This window comes from Leptosomus discolor, chromosome 8 (genome assembly GCF_034619465.1).
Source record: "Leptosomus discolor isolate bLepDis1 chromosome 8, bLepDis1.hap2, whole genome shotgun sequence".
NCBI lineage: Eukaryota > Metazoa > Chordata > Aves > Leptosomiformes > Leptosomidae > Leptosomus > Leptosomus discolor.
Window position 1 is genome coordinate 6045012 of NC_141398.1, and position 21236 is coordinate 6066247.

The window sequence follows — 21236 nt, forward strand, 5'->3', positions numbered from 1 at the left end:
TCTCTGAGTAGCAGGAGTTGAGATAGTTTTCATTAAGATTTACAGTGCTCACGTCTTCATAACCTTCTCACATGTGGAAAACACACTTGCAAGGTATTAAAAGTTAAGTTCATTTTTGAGGCTTTTTGTGTGTGTGTGTGAGTGTTTAACATTTGCCTCTGTTACCTCTCTGGAGCAGAACAGTATGACGTATTTTTTCTATATTACAAAAGTCAGAGGTTTTATGCACATGCAACTTAAAACATGTTTTTAATCTTGCATGGATTTTTGGTTCAAAAAAACCCCAAGATTTGCTAATAAAAATAACAAGCCAAACCATATATTACAGTTTTGTATAGCCGCATGCAATCTCTACTGTCATACACATGGCAACACAGAAAAAAACCATCGCAAGTACATTATTTCAGTTGCAAAGTTGTAAGCATGTTCAAATTTCAGGCTTAAATTATCTTTATGGCAGTCCTCTTGTGACTATGTTCATGTTTTTTAAATCAATACATACTTCTATTACAATGAACACTCATCCAACATTCAAAAGATATTGCCAAATTGATTTAACATGGGCAAACCCACATATTTTTCCGTTGTTTTGATTCTCAGAAACAGTTGGTTTAATCCAAATGAAATATTAAAAAATATTAAGCCTGAGCAGCTTAATAAAGTTGTGATTATTTCAGTTCAATTTGATAAACTTGTTAGGATTTTGAAAACGCATTACAAAGCCAGAAGTGTCAGCTAATCTTAATACAGGCGAGGCTGGTATTCCTGCCTAGAATAAATCATATTTGCATTGAATTCCCATCAAGCTTATGGAAAATACAAAAAAGAATATAATTTGAAATAATGTAGGAGGAACTTTAGAAAGTTTCTTTTTCATATTATTTAGTGAGATACATTCTTTATTTTGAAAGGAGTTCCTGCAGTATTTTGCACCACTCTTTGTTAATCTGCTGGTTTATTTTATAAATCATTTGGAGTAAACTGAGCGTAAAACAAAGTCTAGCAACCAGAATGACTTAAAGAACTTGATGTATTATTTTCATTTCCTGAGACCAGTTATCTAAATCCACGCAGCTCCCATCATCAAAAAGGACCAGAAAACGATGCTTTCCACACATCTGCACAAGTAATGAAGCAGTATGTCCATCTCACCGGAGAGAGAACGGGCATGCCTCGAGAAGGTGGGTGAAGGGAAAAGGTGTCTTGTGGCATGGCTCGCTGCTGGACAGTTTGGCAAGGAGAACTTTGCCAAGGAAAAGGTGTCTTGTTGGGGAGGTGCAGGGGGAAAGACTGTCGTGAAGGGTTTCCTCATTAAGCTTTAAAGAAAGTAGATACTAAGCAAAGATTCTCAGACACATCTTAATCCTCTGTCTTCTTTGGGAAAACATAACTATGCCTAACATTTTAGCTGTTCACCAAGTTCCAGTCAAAGCTGAAAATGGACTGTTAATCACGGAGGTTGCCCTCTGCAGAAAAAGCCTGTGTGCTTTTTAATCTCTTATCTAATGCCTCGAAACAGGACTTGGGTGAAACACACCTAGTGCTGCTCCTAGAGAAAACCACAGGGAGTCAAGTCCAAATAGAATTTAGATTTAGATGAAATTTGGACACCTCAAGCCAAATTTCTTTTCCTTCCTATTACATAGCTAGGTAATTTATGTTATTAGCATATTTTGGTTGGTCTTTCTCTTTAATTGATGGGGCTTTGTTTTCCTGAAGTTGGCTGTTTACCTGTTATGTGTCTGGCCTCTCTCAGCAGCCAACGAGCAGAGATAGAAACCTTCAAAGGGTAATTCATCCCACTGATCTTGGGTACAGTTTAGGATCAGAGAAGTTAGTGTTCAGAAATATGTCCCTTCCCCCCACCCCCACCCCCTCCCCTGCAAGGCTGTGAAGACAATTAACTTCAGCTAAAAATAAGAATCTGAGAAACTTAAAGATATGTGAAAAGAATCTGCTGGAAATCACAGAATCACAGTATCCCTCTGCTCTACTGAACCACAGAAATTCCTTGTCAAAAACCCCAAGACATCAATAGCGATGCCTTATCTTTCTAATGAAAACAGTGAACTATCTACCCAGGTAAAACATCAGACAACTAACCCACTGTCTTCCAAACTTGTACAGGCTATCTAGATGTTGAAACTGGGGTTCCATTAGATGCAGATTCACCAACACCTGGCAATATTAATCAAAGTGGTCCAGCAATGACAGAAGCAAGAGAGTGAAAGGATACTATTAAAAGCAGTACTACTGAGAATCCCCTCATTAACAGGGTCAAAAGAAATCTCATATTAACACTCCCTATTCAGGATCATGTTGCTAACTGTCCATCCTTGCTCTTGTGCTTTTTTTATTTGTAGCTGACCTTGCACTACTGCAGTCAGTATGTGTATTTTAGTTCACATGTAAGTTTGGCAACCTTTTTTTTTTTCCCCTCGGGTAATTATTAGAACAAATAAAAGGAGAAATCCAAAAAACAGTGGACCTCTTCCTTGTACACATCTTGGAGCATTTTCTCCTGCGTAACACTGTGAATGGCCCTTTCCCGGACAGAAAGGGAGAGGTCGTAACAGCAGCTGTCACTGGCAGCAGGGATTATTCATCCCTTTCTGCTGCCAGGCAGCCAGGAGGAAGACAAGGAAAAGAAAGCCCATAGGACAACCCGAGGCAGCGATCTTCGCTACTGCAGCGAGCTCTGGAAAACACAGTGCTACCAGTGCTGCATGCGGGGTGAGCGGGCTGAAAGCAGGGCTGCTGAGGCTGCCCCACACCCCCATCACAACCCTGGTCTGTCCTTGGCACAACCGTTGCAGCCATGCAGCCCTGAAGCAGAACTCTTCACCAAAATGCTAGCTTTTCAGAAGAAAGCGCTGAGATTCTATTGTTTTTCTCGTCTGCTGGTGATTAGCAGTTTGTCCTAACATAAATTTACACTGAGAAACACCACTGGTGTATCACTAGCAGCATTTCCAAAAAGCTTGCTGATCTCCCCCCTCAGGAAGCCCAGCTTTCCCTCTCCCCAGCTATCACTCCCACCCACCAGCACTCCTTAAGTTCAGTACATTCATTCCTTGGGAAACACCAGATGCACTGAAGGAGTCTTGACTCAGATCTTGTGAATCCAACAATTTCTCTCTCTGACAAAAGAAAGTCATGAGCAACCGAGGCTCCCTACTATCAAATCTATCATTCTTCTTTCAGAGGAAGATTCTTATTTTTTCGCTTTTCATCTTCCTTCTATCATACAGTAAATCAGCCTTGGGGAAATGCACAGTAGCCAATAAAATCCATTTTCACGAGTGCTCCTGACTCCTTGCTGAAGCCAAGCTCTCATACAGCAGCATCTGTGAGTAATGTTTTCTACCATCTGTGACTGGATAGGTGAAGCTGTCTCCTCCTGGCAGATCTGCCCACTGTTATAAATGCCATTGCTACCAGTCTGGACTATTTATCTGGGTATGAAACTAGCTGTCCTCAAAACAAAATCACTTAGAACAGAAACTGGTAGGCCACTTCCTTCTCAGCAACATTGCTGTATGAGCAAACCAAATTTTTTCTGAAAACTTGTGACCGTGAAGATAAGTTCAAGATCAAAGTCCTTATCTTCCATGGACCTTGTGTCAGCACTCACCATCTGCAGCCTAAATCACAGGAGATATAAAATCTGCCCAAAGCTCTGGGATGAAGTTTCTTCTCATGAAACTCTTGGGGATTTCCAGAACCGGCTAGAACTGTCACAGGCTGCATTACCTGCCACGGCAACTTCAGCTGTCCATTAGGTTATTATTTCACAAGCCTATTGTGGGGCTTTTTTTCATTTGCTTTCTAAAGCACGTCCATTGTGCCCTGCAGGACCCTATCCCTCAACCAGTTTATGGGATCACCTGGCAATTCGGCAAACAACAGTAATTAACATTATGCTTGCTTTTTGTAGTTAAGGCTAAGGAAAACTATTTGTTCGTTCTTACCTTAGTAGAAACCAACTCTGCAAATGTATCTGAAGTGGACCTCAAACCTGAACTCCATTTTCAACCAAGAACAGAGTCTTCCATGTGAAGACTTACCCTCTTCTCCAGGATGCAACATTAGCTTTGTACACTCTGAGTTCCACAAATAGCTTTCCAGCATGGATTGAATAGTTCATTTCCTCCTGTCTTTTTTTCAGAGTTAGTTTCTTTCTTGCCAGGAACTTCACCTCCCTTTGTCAGAATAAAATGTCTTTAAATTTAAAGGAAGACTTATTAGCTAAATCTTGGTGGTTTGTTTATTTGTTTGGTTGTTGTTGTTTTTTTTTAAATTGAATTCATATAAACATAGCAAGGATGGCCTGGAGTATTTTTGCATCTATTTATACATTTTGAGATACATATATATTTTCATTTTCCTTGAAAATTTAGGGTTTTTTCTGTTAAAGAAAGCAATTCTGGTTCCTCTTATGTAGATTGACCCTTTCTAGTCTAGCTGAAAAATCTGTCCCTTGCCTTCTGGCACGAGCTGGATAAACACTTAATGCTATTCAGTAACTTTTTTTCCAGTTTTTTCTTCCCCAGAATCCTGGGACAGACTCTGTAGAGAGAAACCCTCTTTAAAGGATCCCTCTGTGAAGCTTCCTAGACCTTACCCCATTAAATGAATAGCACTGACAGCAATTATTGCAGCCCTCAGAAGTCTGTAACCCAGCGTTCCTCTCCCTTGTACAAACAGAAATCATGCTGACAGGAGTCCTCCCTCTGAACTGAAGTGGAAAGAGGAAAAATAACAGTTTTAGGGGAAAAAGTGATAAAGTCCACATGGCTGGAAAAGGGACTCGATAACCACTCCTAAACTTGCCATCAGGAAATTCTCTCCTTGCATAAACCACACTTTCATTTCTCCCAGTATGATTAATAAACACGTTAGGGTTGCTCCCTACATTTAGTGGGTCAGCACAAGCGGGATGGTGCCATGAGGCTGGTGATGCAGAGGCAGATAGGTGAACTTTGCCATACGGGGGCCGAGGGAGATAACTATCTTTGAGTTATTAAAGCCATTAATACTTCAGAGAACTATTCTGTAATACATTCTTAATTTCTATCGTGTAATGGAATGAGAAAAAAGGACTATTGAAAACACATTATGCGTTGTTCCCAAAAACTCCACAATGTGGTTTTCAACAGCTATTACGAGTATTTCCTATAATAGGTTTTATGATTAGTATTGGGAACACTTTTCACACTGCAATTACATTAGTTTTAATGAGTGAATGCTAACATTTTAAAAAGCATATTTCATAGTAGCAAGATTTTTTGATCAGTAAGTCACCAGAAGTAAAAAGCTAAGCTTAGGACATTTTAGTCCCTTAGAAGTATTTTGGTTAATTTTATGAAAGATTTTTATATCTACTTCTAAATAAAAAAAAAAAAAAAAATTGTTTTCTGTGAGGAACAACGATGACCTCTGCAGTCTGAGAACTTGATGATTTTCACTGCTTTCCAGGAAAGTTCAGTCTGTGGTACTACTGATAATAAAGGACAATTGGATATGATCAGAAAACTTAATTTTGAGAATTAAACAGCTACAGTCACTAGCCTGCTAAAGCACGTATTTCTAGAACGTGTCTTCTTTGTTGACTCATGCTCAGAATAATCACAGAGCATCTTCGGGAAGACTCACCTTCTCAATAACTGCATTGCAAATGTGGATGTGTTGACTCTACATCTTGCTGCCAGGAGAAGCTATCCAACTAGAAGACATCTGTCCCCTTTTCCAACTCTTATAGAAGGAAGGGGAATGTCCTAGGGTGATGCTCTCTAGGGGGAGCAGAAGATAGAAACTTTACAGAGATTAGAGGAGAGGGATTCAGTGACAGCCTCAAAAAATTATAAAATTTCTCATCTTTGAAAACCTGGGCCTCAATTAAGCCTATAATGCATTAGAAAATTGGAGAGATGAATGTCTTACTAACATGGCTAATTCAACCATAAGGAGCACACAGAGTGCTATAACATGGCTAGTTTCACAGAAATCTCTTGAAAGGACAAATATGAAAACACTGTAGTCTTAAGAACCCAAATGGCACTAAAAAAATCCCACTTGTCCGTATTAGAACCAACCATTGTCGCTATACAGAGTTTTGGAGAACAGTCTTAGAAGCAACCCACAAGATGGTGTTAACTTCTGCTCACCATCCTATGTAAAGCAAGATATGCTGCCTTGAGAGAACGGCATATCCCATCAACACAGCAGGTCAAACTCACCTTTGAGAGAAATGCATCCGCTGAGCCCAAGTTTGCATGGGCCATAAGTGTGGAGGAATTTCTACCAGGGCTGAGAATTCTCATCTTTAGTGTTAAAAAGGGATCCTAGTCTTCAGGAAAAAAGTGCACGAAGGATTTGAATGGTCTGGAAGAAACGTTCTGATTTTGTTTGAGATAATATTAAAGTACCTAGACTTTAATATTTTCTTTAATGAACAGTTCTGTGGGAAAGCATACTACATCGTTACCAAATAGCTGGGGACATCAATGCACTTGATTACATTTACAATCCAATTTCAAGCTATTCAGGAATAAATTGCCTCATACTGTATAGCAACATGTTCTTTATTTCTCTGTCATCCATTAGTCTCATAATACATAGAAATTATGGTTGTAGTACCGTTTATGAGAATTTACATTTCACACAGAGTTTTCGTTGTTTTCGTTGCTGCTGAGGTTTAGCTTTATCAAACTGTACCATGCCGAAATTTACATACATAAATTACTTCAAAAGCAGATTTTTCTCCTAGATGTACAGTTCATTAGCTCAACTTCTTTCCATGACAGGAGCTTGAGATTTAGTTCCCTGATCCATATTTTATGAATGTAAATTTTAGAAATGTGATTCCTATTGTTCTCCGGCTGTCATTTCATTTTGGCTGAACAGTTCTTACGAAAACCAGGATGCTTATTCTACATCTAAATATGGATTCTAGGATTACACTGACTATTTTTGAAGATTTGGACTTAAAATTTATATTTATAGCTATTCGGGGAAAAAATATAGATATTTCCACTTATATTGCTTTAGGAAGTACTATATCTGTATATTAATAACCCATGAAGCTATACCTGAATAATTTACACTGCACTGTAAGTATCATGGATTACTTGGTACAGTGGTAAATATTCATAATGAAAAAGAAAAAAAATCCCAAACATAAGCAAATTTCATTCCACCACTGGCTTCTTTCTTACCCTCAAAGACTGAACGATAACGCTAAACAATAATGGTTTAGGTATCCATATGCTGGTTCATTTTCGACAGATGGTCCCTAATAGACTGTTGTACTGTTGGTATGGTTACCCAAAGCACATTTTTGGATCCTGACACATCTCCTTTTCAGACTTATGATCTCTCATATATACTTAGTGAAAGACACGTGTACCCTAGGGGAAATCCAGCATATAGCTTTTTGTAATACACACCAAAAGTTCTAGCTAGATTAAAAAAAATGTCCTGGAAAAGTAGAAGTATTTACAGTCTGAAAATTGATCTGGAAAAATATTTCATAGCAGCAGCTACAGAAAGAACTAATTAGGTAATATGATCTACATTCATGCTAATACAGAACTGCGTCTACAAAGACATTTAAGTCCGTAAAAAAGATGTGGCCTGAGAGGTTCTGACCTAAACCCTCTGTCAATATAATCTGGAAAAATTTGTTTTGTCTATTTTTAAATGATTAAGATAATGAGCATCTTTTTTAAAACCTCTTTAGGACTTTTTTTGCGAGAAAGATTATAGATTGTAATAAATTCTAAATTCCATAGGTGGCTATGGAACTATAGGAAAGTTTATCACGAGAGATTACACTCATCTTTCTCGCAGAGGTTTTCAAATGAGGGACGGGGATAGCAATAAACAGAGACAAGCTGTGAGGAGAAGGCAGCAGCACACAGGCTCGTAAGCGTGTGGCCTCCAGCTGCTTCCTTCTCTCTGTTGGGGTTTTTTTTTCCCCAGGGACACTCTGCACAATTGCAGGTACTGGCAGCTTCCCTGCAGCTGGTACCACGGGGTGAGAGCACACAGCCAGCCCTGCCCACCCCAACTGTATTATTTTCTGGTTTAAGTAAAAAAGACCACAACAGAAAACTGCCTTTTTTATTATACAGCTCTATCGCATGCCCAGAGCAGCGTCACTCTGTCTGCTCCATGACATTGGCATCCTGTAGAAAACTAAGGCTGCACATGGGAGAACAAATGCACATTGTAGAATCCTAGCAAGCTGTAGGCTTTCAATGATTGACATTTTAGCCACAACATAAGCCTTTTAATATTTTCATGAGCCCATTCTTTTCAAAGAAAATGAAAAGAAAGAGAATTCAATTACAGAGAGAGCTTCACGCATCAGCAAAAGGAACCTTTAGATCTTTGCACACCTCATCAGCTTGAGCAAAAGAGTAACTGGTAGCTATCGTGAGCTGTACAACAGCGTAACAGGAAGACAAGGCACATATTTTGCCTGTAGGTTTTACAGATACATAGTAATAGATTAAAGAACGGTGAAACCCTACAATCCTGTATTCAGTTTTAATGCTCTGCCCACACTTCTGCGCAACCATTCCAGCCAGTCCTAATTTCAACTTTTTCTTGCCTCTTATTCCTTTTCCACTCCTATGTTCCCTTCCCAGTCTACATCCCTACTTTTCAGGCCTGCCATCCTGCCTCTACATTTCAAACCTAATCTAATTTTAAACCAGACCCAGTCCCTCACCTGGAGCTTGCCACTCGAATCTCAAACTCGTGCTTTATGTTCCACCACACTCAACTTTCTTGACCACTTCTTACAGCCCTCCCTGCCCCATTCAACTCTTCGCTGGCTCTCAAACTTATTTGAACTCTCTGGGAATTCTTATCCAAGCTCAGTCTTCCCCCTCAACTCCTTCTCACAGTCTGCAATTCCAAGTTTTTCCCTGTTATTTTTAGCCAGAGAGGCTCCCGTTCCCTCCGAAGTCCTTAGAGCTAACCTGCTTTCTCATTCCCAGCCTCTTCCTTGCTCCCAGCTGCTTGGCCCCCTGGTTCCCTCGCAGTGCCAGCCTTCCTTCCCTGTGCTAGTGTCAATAAAGTAGGATGTACAATCTCCTATCCGTCTTTGCAATGCATGAAGACCACAGTTCTCTTCACAATTCTTTTAAGGACTTAGTAGGCTGAATGTAAGAAAATAAATTTGCCAGACTGCAGCCTGACAGGCATAGCTAAGTCAGGTTGGACTGGTAAGTCATTTTTCTCCATTGTGGTTGGTCGTAGCTTTCTAACCCTGTGATAGTACCAATACCTTTCCTCAATACTTGTTAAGCTCTTTAACCCTTCCTCATCTGTAAGAACTCTACAGTCACATAGTAAATTTAAGCACGGAGAAAAGCTTATGAAATATCATCAATGAGTAGAATAACGTTGGCAAAACTATAGCAGCACAAGCCTTAAGAAAAGATGCTGCTATACGTCCCTTGCGCAACTATATTCTGTATTTACCTTGTAACAACATTGTCAGCATAAAGACATATGCCACCAGAAGTCTACAGTGGTAGTAACAACTGAGTACATTGACAACATTTTCAGTGAAAACTCAACAAAAAGCATGCCTCCCCTGATGTCACAGTTAAAGGATTAAGCATGAATAGACAGAGCTAAATGTACTATATTAAGGGTAAGATAAGCTTAACATAGCAACGTCAACTGGAAGTATTGTACTTTCAAATATGAACTGCAACAAGCAACACTGTGAACCAGATCACCAGGCTTTATCGTATTCACCTATGAACGGTCAAATACCTATCTTTGTAGCAGCACGATGTATAAAGCTTATGGAGGCTTTAAATACCACTGCTTCGAATTTGTTACTATTCTGGTATTTGTCAAAAGTGAATGGTCTTTATTCGGCACATAAGTTGCGCAGGAGCAGTCACTATGCAGGACTTCTTTAACACCCCCTAAACCCTAAGACAGTGCAGTTCCCATCCAAAAAGACAGCTTCTCAACCTTCGAAATTTTGCCAGTGGGGCTGGTTTCTTCAAACGGTTCGGCTAGCTAAAGCTTCCCCAGGACACCACATGCTCTCCTGCCACTGATATTCTCCTCTCTTTCCTCCTCCTGGCAAGGGAAACAGAAAAGTGGTCCCCACCTCTGACCAAGCAGAAAACATTCTGCTGCCCAAACCAACAGAAAGGAGATGTATCAAAACCAGAATTGCACCTTAATTATAAGTGTTACAGTTATTTTTAATACTAATTGTATTCTACTTTCCATTATCTCTACTAACCTCTTTAAAACTCAAAAATAATTTATTTCCCCCTACTGATTTTGTCATTTCCATTTGACAAAAATTGATTCCCTTGCACCCCTCTGTTTCAGATGCAGCTAAAATTATTACATTTTTAATTTGCTTCCTTTGAGCCCTAGCAAGATCAAAGATGGTAACAGAGCTCTGGGAAACTTGCAAAATTTGTCGGTTAGCAGCCTGATGCAGAAGGCGTGTCTTCTGAATTTTATTGTTTATTTTTTCCCAATAAAAAAGGAGGGGATGTATTAACTGAGTGAAAACAAGAGATTTTTAAGAGCTTTATAAACAGAAGTTAATAAAAGTCTTCAGCTAATTCAAGTTTAGTTCCGCTCTCCACTGTCCTTAAATGGAGCTATAGTGCATTATTATTTAAAATTTCTATATATTTTCTCACAATGAGACAGAAATCCACTCATCACTACGGAAAGCCATGTTGTACACTTAAGATAAGTGTCAAGTAAAAGTTTGGAAGCAAGCTTGCCCTAGCTGATGAAGACAAATAGATTCACTCATCCTTGACAAATATATACTGGACTCTGGTAGCACTGATACATTACAGCGGGCTGTTTGCACAGGTGCAGAAAGGGCGGTCTCCACTTCCCTGCTTCCACAGTATCCCACTTCTGGTACAGAAATTTCTTATAACTGTAGTTAGTCACTATATAATTATATTATTTATGTATTATATATTATATTGATTATTTAATACAATTATTTATTAATTATTATATTATTTAGTTAAGATATTTGTTATTTAGTCTTCATTATTTTTTACATTGAATGATGTTTGGGATTTAATCAACAAACAGTTAGCAAACCTGGCGTGTCTGAATAGTTGAGGGAAGTGCTAGGTGGTTGTGTTATTAAGGTATCAGAGTGCTAGGTCCAGTTCCAGCTATGGCATGTATTTTCGTAATAACCAGAGGCATAAACCCTCTTAGAAAATGAATTAACTCTCTCTCTGTCGATCTAAAGTCCAAACCTTTTCAGGGAAAGGTGTATCTCATGGTGACAGCAACTCCCTACATGTTGCAACTGTGGAAAAAATAACACAGTACTAACAACAAAAAATAGTACAGGTCTTCCATGACCACACACAGAGGGAAACATAGGACTCCGATGAGGTTTTGGAATATTGTTTTACTTATTTTGTATGTGAATGACTCTTCACCACTTATTAGAATAAGTCTATTCACATGCATATAGGAACTGCATTTGGCATTACTTCTCGCTCTATAATAATATTAATCTTGTTTCTCTGTTTCACGCACATTTCTCTTAATGTTTTTTTCCATCAAAATGATTTCTATTCACCAGTTTTCCCATTTTTAAATAAAAAGATCTGATTAAAAGCACTTCATGTGTGAAAAGAAGCTCCATGGGAAAAATACCAAATGAACAATACACATGAAATATTGTACTACTCCTAAGCTGAGCCTAATGGTTTAGAGAATGATGGAGACAGCTACTGTGGTTCAATTCCGATCAGTCTTAGGGTAATCTTATGCAATTTCAATCAAAATTAGAAACTGAAAGCTGTATAAACAGCATTTTCTCTTGCCTCCTCTTATCAATCCATGAGAAACTTGTGTGTAAGACTTGTATCCCAAACAGACTCATACAGAAAACATTTCATAACAGCTGTGAATCTGCCAGAAGGAGAACTCTGGATGCTGAAATAAGTCACTAAATAAGAGTGAGGATCCAAAATTCACTTTGATATTTTACAGCCATCTCCACGGCCCACTTCTCATTATAAACACTGAAAAGCTGATGCTCTACTCCAACTCTCAGAGACTAAAAAGGAGACCAAGAAAGCCCCGATATCAAACCATTCAGGATCTTCAAATGACCTGTGAACAGAGTCAGCACAAGTACAGCCATCCAGGAAAGGCAGCAAAACAGTTAGAAAATTATATTAACAGAGCAACAAGAAAGAGTTTACTTCCCCTCACCTTTTTTTTCATTTTTACGTTTTTGAAAATTGCATGAACTCTCCACGTTTTTGCAAACATTGCTCCAAATGCAGTTGTGTATCCCACTGTAAGAATCCATGTTCGGACCTAAAAATATATATATATAAAAAAAGACAAAGCCGTTTAATTTTCAGTAGACAATGTGGATATCACAATTTCAGCCAACTTTTTTCTCAAGACCTTGAGAAAAAAAATATGCGAAGAACTTCATAAAAATGTTGACATTTCAGGATTGTCTCATTCATTGTTTTCTTGCCTTTTTTCTCCTCCCTCCATCCCCTCTCCAAATATGATAAATCTGGGTGCTGAATTGACAATGACTTCCATATAGAAAAACACAAGCCTGTTAAAACATTCTGCCTTTTTTTTTTTCACACAGACAAAGGAAGGAACTAGTGGAGGAAACCAAAGGACTGAGAATATTAGAAGTACCCAGGGGGCTAACATCACCAGCAATATTTTGCACAGAAATGAACAGAGAAGTAGAGAAGTCGTTCAGACTAAACAAGAGGAAATTGTACTATGTGAGGTATGCATCACTTAATGCAGACCCTGATCATTCTGGAAAGGTAAGAAAAACTGAGCTTAAATTATCTTACAGGGACAAATGGCCAAATAGGAACATAGCCTTGGTGGGCAGGCCTTGGGAACAAGATAACACCTACAACATGGGCCTAAGAAAAAGGAGATGGTGAGCTCACACAGAATGATGGAGTAACAGGACCCTGAGCTGGCCACAGCTTTAACAGAGATCTATCTAGACATTTTCCTCATAGTGAGCTTCCCAGAGAAAATCATATTTTTAAACTAAAAAAGACATGATGTCTTTAGAGTAAAAACTAGAATAACTTCTCTGTTTGTTTTTGTTTTTTTTTTTTTTAAATAGAAAATTCTCAAATTGACCAAGAGGACAGGACACAAGTTACAAAAGCTTTTTTTTTTAAATTCTCCACCTGCCCATAGCATCCTTGTAGGTAGGTCCTCACTTTCAGACTTGGTTTCAGCTAAGCCAGGGACTTCCAGAGTTGTAGCAAGCTCTGCAAAGCCCCCTATAATTCCTTGGAAGTTTCTCTTTTCGTTATCCTGGAGGTTTCCTGTTGGAAAGCTTTTCTGCCCTGAACAGACTATTTTCTTCCCCAAAGAGGGGCCGGAGACTACAGAGCGTAGCAGGTGGAAGACCACACGAGAGGCACAGCAGGGAGCTGGAAGCCTACAGCTGAATCTGAGAGCCTGAGAAATCACCAGGAGGAGGAACAATCTCCTCCTCCCTCTAGAGACTCCGCGTGGGCCAGCTGCCAAAAAGGAGACTGCACAAAAGCCAACAAAGAAGTAAAACCAAAATGCACTGTACATTGCAGATGGAAAAACGGGGGGGGGGGGGGGGGGGTGTGGGGGGGGGGGGTGTGGGGGGAGACAATGGCTAAAGACAGGGAAGACAAAGCTAGAAGCAGCGAAAGCCAGATTTCTTTTGGCCATGACATCCATACATCCTTGGCCAGTAGAGCTGGTTTTTGATATAAAAACAACCTGACTTATGCAAACCAGGACATTCTGAGAAATTTTCAAAAAAATATTTAGATGACCCAAAGGTAATGTTTTTCATCGGAAACTGGCCTATTTTCACATCTGACTTCTGGAGAGTTTGGGATTTTTAATGTATAACATTAGGACATACATATCGATGAGAAGCTAGATATTGTAGTAAGACGCAAAACTTAGGATCTAAGATAAATATTGTGAATAATCTAAATGTTTTATGTCTATGATATCTAGTTTTTGCTTTTCCAAACATCTGCAGAATTTCCATTTTTGTATTCAAAATATGGGTTTTCCCCCCAGATTTTCCAAATTAGTGACTGGGGATCAAGACAGGAAAAAAAAAAAAAAAAGATATGACTCACTCAAAAATATTGATAAAACAATAAAAGACATAAAATGACTACAGTTCCGTAAAATAAATAAATAAATAAGATACATATGGTCAATGATGGTGAATTAGTGACAGAAAAGTACACACAGAATCAGCCCCTTGGGTCTTGGTGAAGAAGAGCATATACAAATGGGCATCCAAAACCTTTTGAGAGGGCATATGCCCAAAATTGGTAACACTGTGCACCATGCAGGGACACACACCCTGAGTGTGCCAGTGTGAACTCGGGGGGTGCTGTCTCACCAGCGTGGGCATTACCAGCTTGCAGAGATGCACACAAAGGTAGGGAGCTCACATCTCCTACAGGATGGGTGCCTATAGGGGAACTTGCACCCCCAGAAGAAAAGGTGTGCTGGTAACCCATGTGTCCTGTGAGCGGGAGGTCTCTGCATGTAACTCTGCCTGTCCGTTTATTAGGAATTGTTAGGATTACACATAGCAGACCGTTTAGGCTTTTTTTTTGTGTATATATTAACATTTTATTAGCCTCTAATGTCATGGTTTATCTGCTGCATTGCTGATATTGACCCCAAACGTATAGTTCACTGATTGCTGGCTAATCTTACTATTAATAAAGCCAGTAAAGCAACGGCGATTAGATTCAAATCACGTGAGTTTTGCTGCTTTGTGACATTCTTCACTGTGGTATTGAAAAAGAAACCCGTAATAAAAAAAAGGGAATAGATATTTAGGTCAGCAAAGTATTATTTTTAACTTCAATATTTTTTCAAGTCTTTGCTCATTATCCATTATCATACATTATGCTAATAACTTCAGTAAACCCACAGTTAGATCAGCTCCTGAGTGATTTAAAAAATATGTTCCATATCAACATGTTCATATTAGCCAGTTACATCTTTTTTTGACTTCACATCAGTTGAGCTGTGATAACCATACTTAGCATTCAATCTTTTTGCTGCTATTAATAAGTATTCAGCTCTTTTGTGTACAGTTTAGTGATATATTTGGCAAACAGATACATGGTATTTTCATGTCTCTAATAAGACTCTGTTTTGTTCTCACTGAAACAGTAATTGCCTCTTGGGAATAGTAATAAATTCAATTATGCTCATAATACGTTTCTAACCCGATATTCAGAAAAATGTTAGTTCTAGCATGTTTCGTCAAAAAAGTTTTATGTTTTCCTGAGCTGGACTGTCCAAATTAGAATAATATCACTATTGGCTATATTGGAAACAGTCTATCTTAAACATACCAGGAGATTTCGTCAAAATGAGGTTGCTGTTGCTTAGAATGAGATGGTAAGTTCCAGATGAAAATAAATTTTTAATTTTGAGGAAAATTACCTCGAATTTGTCTGCTACAATTCATTAATGCAGCCAGCAAAATGAAAAATTTAGAAAACAGCAAAAGCCTCTGAAATTCATATATCTGCCCATTTATATTCCTAAATGCATTATACCTTCAAATCTCATTCATTTGGAAGAACATGATAAAAATAACACCAATAATTGGAGACCATGACTATGATGTTATACAATCGATCAGCAATTCTCTCACGTTGCAAGTTTTTAATGATGCGTTTTGACAGAAGAAGCTGAGGAAGCTCACCCTCCCCCTAGTGCCCACCAAACGAGCAGGAAAGGCACCTCCTTGGAAGATGGGAAACTTGCATTCAAATCCCTACTCCAAACTAGACACAAAACCTGAAAACATTCCTATGCTCTTACAGAAGGAAAATTTGTAAAAATAGCTACTGTTTGGCTTTTTCTTAAAAGGTTAGGTCATTACAAAACTCCTCATGCCTTCATTGAATTTTAGGATATACCTCCAATTATCTGCTTATATTTCTTGATTACTTCTTATTTTGCCTAAGATGCTTTGTCTAATTGAATATCTCCTACAAATCTTTTGTTTTCTGTCATTCAAAGACAACTCCAAGTGGCACAGGAGATAATAAGTTTGGTATACAATAACCAAGTATGTCTACGCAGATGCTGAAATGCATTTTCCTAGTTCTTTTTTCTTTATGCTTCTTACACTATTTTGGCTTAGGATCTGTTTTTGAAAATACTATGTATGTACCCATGATTGGAACTTGTGCTTTTTCTAAATTACTTGATAGAAGCTCTTACAGGTGCATTACTTGTGTTAACTGAAAGAGCTAGAAATCATTTTTTTAGTGGACAACACAGTTGATGACCACCAAAGACTGAAAGTGTCTCCACAAAGTAACAGACCATTCTGGGTCATTTTCCAGACTTGGAGCAGAGCTGATGTTTATTTAAAACAAACAAAAACCTACCTCTGTCAAATATTAATGTTTAAACAAATGTTGTAAGGTGTTTAAACAAACGTTGTAAGGTTCAGCTAAAGAGTCACTGCATTTATGAACGAGATGCTCCTTACACCTTGTAGAAGCGTTTCTTCTCAACATCCCTTTGCAACAAAAAGCCTCTGTTTTAAACCTATCCATAAAGTGCTAAAGGTCTTTTATTTTTTTAAGTTAGACTATTCTTCCATCATATAATGAGCACTGATAGCTTAACAGTTAACAGTAAAGTTACTTCCATTTGAATCATATTTCCTCTCAACCTTGAGGCTGGCTAGCCTATCGTTCGAAAGCTGCTATTTGACATCTTCACACAAATCTATCTGCATCTTTCCCATCATCTTGTTATGTGAATGGTGAAGTGGTTACTATTTATATAGCTGTGTAACAGATCTATACAATTATTTGATATTACAACTCATTATTGATGAAAGAAGCCACCTAATGGTGAACAATGAGTTAGTAAGGGGAAATTAGTAAGTGGTGAAACCATCAGAAACATCCTGAACAAAGAAGCAAAAGTCTCTCCTTGCTTAAGGATGAAGCTTACGAAAAAAACCCACTATGTTAGGTATCGTTAACTTTCAGATAAACTACAGTATTATTTATTTTAAATAACGTATTTGAATGCAAATACAATTCTATGTAAAATTATAAAAGAAGGTTATCTTGGAAAATGGACAGAATTGATGAAAGGTAAAACTTTCACTTTTAAAGAAGTTTCACTATTTTCCCATGTTTGACCACCACTAAATATGCATTCAGAAGATCACATGGCCACGAACTAACATGGAATGCCTTTGAAGGTATTGAGCTTATGAAAGCAATAATAAAAATTTAAATGCAGTTGATCAAGAAAGTGATGTATTTTACTCCTCTCTTAAGTTGAAAGAAAAAAAAAAAGATAACAACCTTCTGAAGTGAATATACTACCCATTCTCTGTTTTTGTGTTGCAGTTTTAAATTTGCTATACTAATCCAGTTTACCAATATCAAGCAAACAACAAGGAGATGGGATTAAAGACTTGGAATGAAGAATAAAGAAAACCAAATACCAGCACAAAGAACTTCCACGTGTTGCGTAAAAAGCTACAAACTTCTCATCACCTCTCCAAGTGTTATTATTTAATAACAGTTATGTGAATGGGATAGTGAAACAGCTTGGTTCTTTAGCAATTTTTATTTCAGTTAGCAAAACATTTAGATTATGCTTCTGCAGAGGAATCACTCAGATTTAAGATTCTTGAAAGCATCATTTTTACCATCTCCAGACCTCGATTTTAATGGTTTCTTTTAAATAACAATTTTCAAATCTGTCTTTCATAGGACTTGACACTCCAGACATTCTCCAGCTTAATTTATGAGACTCAGACTGATTCATGCTGGGAATATCAACAATCAGCCAGGTTTGCGCACGTACCGGGTCGGAAGCTGCAGTGCCCACAGGGTTAGGCTGCAGCTGAACATTAGTGCTGAGCAGCTTGGTGGCATCTTAGTATTAGGCACTTAAAAGTGACAAACGTGAGAATAAACCATGCTGTGGGTTTAGCCCTGAAGAGCACAATTATCTTTAAGTAGACAATTCTGTTGATTTCTGTGGACTACTCATGACTTGAAAATTAAGCACCTTCTATTTTTCTTGGCAAACTGGGGACCTAAAGGATACTCGTGATGAATAAAAATGTGTCATCTCAAGAAGTTTTCACTGGGGCTTGGTCCTGTTTCTATTATCCATGGCAAAATCCCCAATGTGAGTGCAGGCAGGCTCCAAAGAACGAGTTCACCCATTTGAATTATACTTTTCTCATTTATAGCAAACATTTTTTGACATGTGTTTACAACTTTTAACTCATTCTTTAGAATTTGTGTGGCACTGGCACAGTTCTTGTAAAACGTAAATGGCAATAACATTAGAGAATTGAACCCTGCTGTTTTCACATAAATTAAGTACAGTGGTTCTTCACATGCTCTGAGATCTCCTGTAGTGATTTCTTAATATATTTTCAGACCAATTTTCAGAATTAATCCATGGGTAGCGTAAAGATATTAAAATTGCTCCTGATTCTGTAAGGGAGCTTTAAAATCTGGCTGTTGTCCTACTGAAGGAGAGGCAAAATGTTCTAAAAATATTACCTTAAATCTCTGGCAAGGTTGTGGTGTGTTTGCCTCAGTATATGAAATAATTTTGTTTCAAGGATCTATTCAGCCTTGTAACTTTTGTCTTTTCTTTTTTTTTTTTTTTTTCTCCCCAGAAAATGTCATTTACTAAAATAGAAGCTGATCAGGCTCATGTTAAACTCAGTAACAGAATTGCCTTTGAATTAAAGAGGAGTGAGATCAGTCTCAGACTAAACGACAGTGAGGACAATTATGGAAACGATTATACAGAAAAGAGAGATTAAAATTAACAGCTAAACAATTAAGTAGGAAATAAACTAAAGAATACACGCAAAATGAAAAAGGCCAGACTAAAAATACAAACAAAGGCTATGTTTTCCAGAGACAAAGAAATGAATTAGAGGCCCAAATCCTCTTGCAGTTCAGTAGAAGCCCAGTGTCTATATGCTGCTTTTTAATTCCTGGCCAAAATTAAACAATTTGAGGAAAAGGATTAGGTAAATATAAAGTCCAAAGGGGGGGTAAAAAACCTCCAAATCTATGGCACAGCCTGAAGAGCATAAAGGGCATGAATAAGGAGCACATCACCAACTACTAACCAAATATCAAGGCTAGATGATATTTGGTCGCACAGGGTCTAGACCAAGTGGCTCTTGCCCATAGTACACCAAGGCTGCCACAGCTTTGAGGTGGCATTACCCAGATGTTTTCCTTTTACCCAATTCCCCCCCAAATGGTTAAACAGAGAAAACTCAAAGCGACAAGGAAAGACAAAGCAGAAATACATAAATAGACAGAAGGTTCATGCATCTTCTCCGTCTCCCTGCTTTACCATTAAAAGCAAGTCCCTGCTTCTACAGCTGCTCTCAGCCAGTTCCACGACTTTCAGAGTTTTAGGAAATGTCCAGCACCCCCCTCACCCTGCATCCTGCCCCCATCCCTAGGAACCTGCTCCATAAACTCTCATACCTGGCCTTTCCCCCCTGCTCCTCCCTGCAGTCTCTCAGTCTCTAACGTGGTTTTCAGGATGTCTCTCCACTCTTACACCACCCTGCAATCCTCACCTTGCACAAGTTCAGGGTTTGCCAAGAAAAGGTACAATGTGGACCATGGAGTTCCACCTTGCCTAGCTGTCCTCTCAGCGGGGCAGACATAAGACTATGAAAAATCAGTAAAAAAGAACAAAATCTGCCTTTCATATTGCTACAAGACACAGAGTTGGAAGTGTTCACGATCCGTAATCAAGAATAATATTAGCTGAAAACCCCTAAGTGCTTCTGAAGATCTGGACACATTTAACAGTTACATTTTAAAGCACATCTTTGAGAAGACAAGGTCTATGACATCTACTGTTGCCATAAAAGTACATGTTCTCAGGATGTACGATTGATAAAAACCACAAAGTCCACATAGTCACACACACTGCAGTGGATAGCTGGACTTTATCAGTGGTATCTCTACTCTTTCCTTCTCTCTTTCTGTCTCTCCACCCCACCCCACTGTTTGGATCCTCCTTTCTGTACAAAGCCTGTTTCCAAATGCCTGCACCATGGCTGAGAGCAACTGACTGAAATCTGAAAACCTGAGCACAACCAGGGATGCATGAGGGCGCCGTTCAACACCACACGTGTGGAAAAACCTTCATGTGCTCCGTTTACTCTATCCAAGGCAAAACACTAACAGGGCTCAGTGAGATCACCAGGAATCGCAGAATATATGCCGGTTTTGGCAATTCATATCAATTGTGCTAATTAATGAGACAAACAAGATAAAGCATGCTTAATTTTAGTGACTGCAAATCGCAAGACTTAGATCCCCTTATCTTTGATGTGACACCTCTGCAGAACTCTGGAATGTAAAGGAGACTGGAAGACAATCACTATCTCCAGAACAGATATCTCCCAAAACAGGGTGAATCCGATATTGAACTATTCCAAACAGACCATTTGCCCCTTCCCTATCACTCCAATCACCCACTGCAGCACACCTTCTAGGAGAAAAGTGCTGCAACATGTCAGGACTGCCAGGACAGAGGAGAAGCAGAGCTGTTCAGCCTGCTACTACCTAATACATCAGACCTTTCTGGGTGCAGACTATTGACATTTTACTGCAACCAGGAGCACTTAAAACCAACTTCTTTACAGGTCCAACCTAATCAGTTATATCCACAGAATATGAACATCATTTTATTTACATACTTCAGGGAGATGCATAACAGAAGAGGTTATGCTCCTCCTTAGGGCCATAGTAGACTTTCATCCCATAGCAGTTCCAACTTGCAAAGACATTACTCGTCTCAAATGTAAAGCACGAAATTCTCAGTAGAATGTATTACAGAAGTCTAAACGTTATGATCATATCTCAAATTCTCTCTATTTTAAGTATCTCTATTTAGTATGTCAGCTTAAACACTATTCATAGGATATGTCACTGGCATTGCTAATTTCGAGTCTCTCTCTTCCATGTAATGAATGCTTTCAATTATTTTTCCACTTGCTTGCATTTTTCCAGTTGGCATCACATCTCGTTTCACACCCTTACTTCTAACTTCTTTTTTGCGATGATACCATGATAATTCTAAGATTAAAAACAAAGATAGATGATGCTCATTCTCTC

General features: G+C 38.6%; 1 protein-coding gene across 2 annotated transcripts in view; it reads right to left on the reverse strand.

Annotated features, from left to right (window-relative positions):
• GABBR2 (gamma-aminobutyric acid type B receptor subunit 2) overlaps positions 1–21236 on the reverse strand; it is a 477515-nt gene that overhangs the window by 138449 nt on the left and 317830 nt on the right. For both annotated transcript variants that reach the window (XM_086469193.1, XM_086469192.1), the window contains exon 12: positions 12259–12366. In XM_086469193.1, coding sequence (XP_086325319.1) covers positions 12259–12366 — 108 coding nt within the window. The remainder of the gene's footprint in view (positions 1–12258; positions 12367–21236) is intronic.